This window comes from Crocodylus porosus, unplaced genomic scaffold, assembly GCF_001723895.1.
Source record: "Crocodylus porosus isolate Cpor-Errol unplaced genomic scaffold, CroPor_comp1, whole genome shotgun sequence".
Lineage (NCBI taxonomy): Eukaryota > Metazoa > Chordata > Crocodylia > Crocodylidae > Crocodylus > Crocodylus porosus.
The window spans coordinates 64901200-64907199 of NW_017728950.1; the positions used below are offsets into that span (position 1 = coordinate 64901200).

Here is a 6000-nt window from a genome sequence, read left to right on the forward strand (position 1 = left end):
AAAAAAGGAAAATCTGTGGTTTGCTCTCTTTTTTCCATGGGAAACGGAAAACCTGGGTCCCTGTTTATAACTGTTCTACCAAGATGTAGAACTCTCTCCCAGCAGATGAGGATATAGAACGTTACATAATAATGAAGAGGGCTGAAAAGCAGGAGAGTTACCATGCTGGGTGAGAGGTAGAAGGCAGATAGATGGTAGTGGCTGCATAGAGGACCTCCATTCCTGACTCTTTGGTTATAAAGCCAACCTGAGAGGCATGTTGTACAACATAACTGCCATGGTTACTAGCTACCATTGTTCTGTAAGATCTCCATTTAAAATCACTTTGCTGAAGTTTAGACTGGAAAATGGAATTTATCCACAACTGTTCCAAATAATTAGTACCTGTGTTCCCAAAGAAGGACTATACAAAGTTCAACTAATAAACAGACATATAGGATCATTAAGCACAATGCTAAAGTGCTGTGAAATATTGCATTGTAAAACTGAAAATGTTTTTAAATAGATAATAAAATGTAATAGAAACTGCAGAGAGATCTTATCTAGACAGAATGAAATGTTGAAGTTAAATCTGACCATTTGAAATCATACTATGGAACAAACTCATAAGAAGACAAAGAGCTTCAGTTGCCCCACTGAAATATATGGTTAGTTCCCTCTGATCTAGTGAGAACTACTTATATTCTGAAACAAGGCAATGTGGCCCAAAACAATGACACAAAAAGATACTATAAGACAAGGCTAAACAGAGAAGACAAGACAAAATAAGATCTTATTTCACTTAAAGGCATAATAAACTGCCACCATCATTGAAAGACACACAGCTATATATTTGAAAACTGTATCATGCAGTCTTTTTCTCTTGCTAGGAAAAGATTACAGTTTAGAGTAAAGAGCATACTTTTCCCTTCGTGGCTTTGTTTGTTTCCTTGGTAGTTTTTGAATTTGCATATTGTTATGTATGTTTAAAGGACTTTATATATAAACATTTACCAATTTTTAAACTATACTGTAAATCTTTTACAGTGCTATTCTGTAGAACGTCCATATTAATGAAGCACAGATTTATGGAGCTACATATTTAACTAATATAACTACCAAATGAAGCATTTTAATAAAAAAAGTAATTTTTGCAGTTGGTCTATAATGGGATCTAAACTAGAGAAGCACTTTCTTTCTCTGTGAAGAAGCACATAATTGAACTGTCAAAATGCTAATATTAATAAGATAATGAAGTAGAATAAAAGCTGTGCTACTCACATTAATGGATTTTAGAACAGAGACATCTAGTTATTGTTATATGAACTTGTTATGAATGCTAGAGTGGTGAAATCATTAACAAACAACATATTCGTTTTCTTTATATTTAGCTTGGGTATCTATTATCTCAATGCTACATCCAAAAGCTACAAGGAGGCTAACTTGGAGCTCAAAAAGAAGCTACAGATGGTAAGTATACCACAAGGAGAGCAATGATATTGTGTCTGGTTTTTAAACAGTAAGGACACAATTCAGCAATTAAATGATTTATCTCTCTCCCTTTTTATCAGCAAGCTGAAGAAAACAAAAAGAGAAATAAGCAAAAAGCACAAAAAACAAATGAGATGGAAGAAAACCCACTCGACCCAGATCCACCACAACCCAAGCCAAAAAAAGAAGAGACTTCTTCAGCAAATCAAGGTGGGGAATGTTCTGAAGATGTTTTTCTTATGCAAGGTAGCGTTCTTCAATAATAGTCAGCATTCCATAGAAAATAACATTTGCCAGCTTTAGTACATTGAAAAGTAAGGGCCCAGTTCAACAAAGCAAATACTGTGTTTAAATACATACTCAGTGCATTTACATGAGACACTACTGTACTGTGGTTTCTGTGCATTTATTTAGTACTTGTATTACCAAATAAATGAATGCAGTAACTGGAGTTACTGTGCAGTAGCACCAGCAGAAGTCTTTAAGTGTTGCTACTGTGCAGTAGCTTAATAATCCTATGCAGTAATGTATTAGCGCTGTGAGTGCTGTGATGCTACTGCACAGAATTATTTGGCTACTGTGCAGTCAGCGCCCTATATACTCACTGTATATCAACTATACCAATTTTATACTTAAAAGTAAGCTTGCACTTAAATCTTTTTCCATGTTTGAAGGCTAACGATGGGATATTATAGTAATTTTAATACCAGAATGTAGAGGGACAGATTAGGACTTTTAAGTCAAAGTTTCTGCAGGAGAGATGCAGTATGGCCATGTTGGAGCAGCCATCCTCAGGAGAAAATCTAGCTTATTCAGTTTGCCACAACATAACTTATCTGAAATGACTAGTACTGGGAGAGGTTAATTATGCAATACTAGGATGAGAGGTAGGAAGCCATGTTAGTCAGAAGTTGGGCAGAAGGCAGGGAAGGGTGGCTCCTTATAAATTAACTCATTCAGAGAGGCGTGAGCTTTCATAGGCTACAGCCTACTTCAACAGATGCTAACAAAGTAGGCTAAAGCTTATGACTCCCTGAACAAGTAAATCTATAAGGTGCCATTCTGCCCCATCTTCTATCAATAATAGGAAGGTTCCTGCTTAATAATTAGCGCTTTAAGCAGAATTATGCTGACTCCTTGGATTTCAGGTGAAGCCCCTGAAATATGCAATTTAATAATTAAGTTGCTGAATTTTATCACTTCTCAATAAATGAAGAACTCCCTCACACCTTCTTATTTGGTGCTTCTACCTTCTGGAGGGGAAAGGATTCTGTTTTTGCAGCCTGATTTGTTGGAGGAGAGAAGTAATTGGAAAAATGAAACAGAGGAGAGATCTGATCCATACAACCTTACTTCAGCATTGGAGGTGTGGTTGGCACAATAAGCCTGGGCCTGCTATTAATGCATTATGAAGTTGGTGAGCCTCTAATAGAAAGGAATCTGTTCTAAGATTCAGTATTTAGTTTTGTTTTCTGACTACCTTTCAGCTAATGGTGAAGCACAGAAGACAACAAATTCTCCCCAGCAGCAAGGCCCTGCTTCTAACGGCCACTATCCCTCACAGGGAAGAGGGGAAAACCTTGCTCCACCTCCTCGTGTAGCAGTGACTCGGCCTCCAGCACCAAGAGGGCCTGGCATGCCCCGACATGCCTCAGGTGGTCCTAGAGGACAACCAAGAATGCCAATGGATCCTCCTAGATAATAAGGATGTTCTAGACTTTCCTGAAGTAAAGGTGATCTAGAGCAGTAGATTCTAGGAGTCTTGATAATGGACTTGGACTCCATTGTAATAGGTTCTATACACATGCAGAACAAAAAGGTGCTTCCAGACCAAACACTTGCATACATCTGTTTATAGATGCTTATACGATGTCAGCGAATTAGCCATGGTATCTGTTGAAAAAAAATGTTTGCCCATAAGTCTTCATCTAAACTATCAATACAGCAGCATTAGAAACTTGATTATAAGGTGGCATTTTGCAGGGTACAAGGAACATTAATCATGTTTTAGAATAAAGCAAGCCTGAGGATAATCTTTGACATACCACCAAATAATTTCTAAACCCGCTAAATACACTGTCCATATAGAATAATGATATAATGTTATGGAAGGGGTATCTCTAATTTGGGAGCCTGTTGTTTTCAAGTCAAAGGACAGTCCTCAGACATGGGCTACATACAGACATTCTGTTTTGCCTTAGAGAGTTGTTGCTTGCCCACAAGAAACCATGTACAGATGTTCAGGATTTTTCTCCCAGAGCAAAAATGGCTGTTCCAGGAGAAAAATGACTTGGGAACAACAAGGATTAAATCATTCCTGGGAGAGTTTCTTCTGGAAGAGGAAATGTCTGTATATATTCTCTTCTCAGAAAAGCCTGTAGTACCCCAGGGTAATCCTGTCCCCCCCATGGAAACAGCATGTCACTTGCTGGACTCTACTGCTCTAGCTGCAGAGGGAGAAGAACATTCCCCCTTCACAGTCCCCATATTATGCTGCAAAGAGGCACAGTTTGGGTCATCCAATCAGGACTACTCAGTGCAGTGCTGTCACCTATTTCCAGGCACCTGTTTTCAGGAAGCCTTCAGAGCACACTGAGATATGTACACAGCTTCCCCACCCTCCAACTGAGAATTAGCACTAGAAGCTTTGTCCTTTTCTGAGGCCAAGCATAGATTCATAGATGTTAGGGTCAAAAGGGACCTCAATAGATCATCGAATCCGACCCCCTGCATAGACAGGAAAGAGTGCTGGGTTCAGATGACCCCAGCCAGATGCCCATCCAACCTCCTCTTGAAGACCCCAAGGGTAGGGGAGAGCACCACCTCCCTTGAAAGCCCATTCCAAACCTTGGCCACTGTAACTGTGAAGAAGTTCCTCCTAATGTCCAGTCTAAATCTGTTCTCTGCTAGCTTATCGCCATTATTTCTTGTGACCCCCCCAGGGCACCTTGGTGAGTAGAGCCTTACCAATTGCCTTCTGCACCCCCATGATGAATTTATAGGCAGCCGCAAGGTTGCCTCTCAGTCTTCTCTTGCAGAGGCTGAAGAGGTCCAGGTGCCCTAGTCTATCCTCATAGGGCTTGGCCTGCAAGCCCTTAACCATACGAGTGGCCCTTCTCTGGACCATCTCCAGGTTATCCACATCCCTCTTGAAGTATGGCACCCAAAACTGCACGCAGTATTCCAACTGAGGTCTGACCAGCACCCAATAGAAGGGAAGTATCACCTCCTTGGTTCTGTTTGTCGTGCATCTGTTGATGCATGATAAAATAAAGTGCAGTTAGCTTTTCTGATGATTTCGTCACGCTGACAACTCACGTTCATCTTGGAGTCCATTAGGACTCCAAGATCCCTTTCCGCTTCCATGCTTCCGTGCATTTGAATGTCTCCTTCAGTGTTCTCTGGGTGAGTTCTTCCACAAGGAAAAAAAACCCAAGAGAATTCTCCTAGATTATTTGAACATGTGTATGCAGCCATGATCTGTGCAAACAGCCCACAGTCATCAAGTTAGACATGATACAATGAGGAGCAGTGTACATTTTATCTTCTCCTGGATGAAAGTCCCAATGTATGTGCTTCTGACAGAAGATACCCATAAAAGTTCATACTGTTTCCTATTTCAGTGGACCATTGAAATCAAACTGTTCTGTAGACTGAGCATTGTTTTAGCTGTTATAGGTGATGTTCAGCATTTATTTGACTTATAAGCAAATGAGCAGTCACAATGATTTCGAAGTTAAGCATGTGCTTCAGTGTTTTGTTCCTTTTGGGGTTTTGTTGTTAAACATTTTTTTTTCTTTTGGGTCATGCAACATGATTGCAATCACATGAAGATCCTAACTTTTTTTTTGTGAACATACATAGCTGGGCATAACAACTATGAGAAAGCAAGTGGATGTGCAAATGAAAGAAGTATAGAAATGGGGGGGGAAATGTTGGTCAGGAACCATGGCAGTAGACTGCAGCCTAAACAACAGATGTTTGCTTTATAGAACGTAGGAATAAACTAATTGACGGGACGCTTCATAGACTGATAAAAAATAAAAATAGAACAACACAGATTAAACTGCTTCAGAGACACTGAACTATTGCAAGCCACTTACCTAAAATTTTGAAAGAGGTTTATGCCACATGTACTGAACTAGATAATGATAAAGGTTCCTAGTCATTTGTATTATGAAAGAACAATTCCTGTGGGCATTGAAGACTTTTTCATTATTAATAAGCTTTATATTCAGTGCTGCATGGTTGATTTATGGCAGCATAAAGGGAGAGAACCCAGCAAGAAAGCCATCATTTCTGATTCAACTGAAATTGTGAAGAAGTTTTTATTATATCTGTACTACTGTACTCTGTATTGCTTCTCAACAATAAATGGATTTGTAGTACATATCTGCTTTGTCAGTCTTCATCCTGTTACCAGCATTGGTCACTATGAATGATGGGCAAAGAGTTTTCCTGGAGACTATTCATTCAGAAAACTCTAAACTAGGATATTTTATCATTCAGTTTGATAAATTTTCATTTCAA

The 6000-nt window shown here is 39.3% G+C and overlaps 1 protein-coding gene across 1 annotated transcript in view; it reads left to right on the forward strand.

Annotated features, from left to right (window-relative positions):
• The window catches only part of TMC1 (transmembrane channel like 1), a 118515-nt gene extending 115343 nt beyond the window's left edge, over nucleotides 1-3172 (forward strand). The window contains exons 18-20 of the mRNA XM_019554751.1: nucleotides 1371-1449; nucleotides 1551-1716; nucleotides 2958-3172. Coding sequence (XP_019410296.1) covers nucleotides 1371-1449; nucleotides 1551-1716; nucleotides 2958-3172 — 460 coding nt within the window. The remainder of the gene's footprint in view (nucleotides 1-1370; nucleotides 1450-1550; nucleotides 1717-2957) is intronic.
• The last annotated feature ends 2828 nt before the right edge of the window (nucleotides 3173-6000 follow it).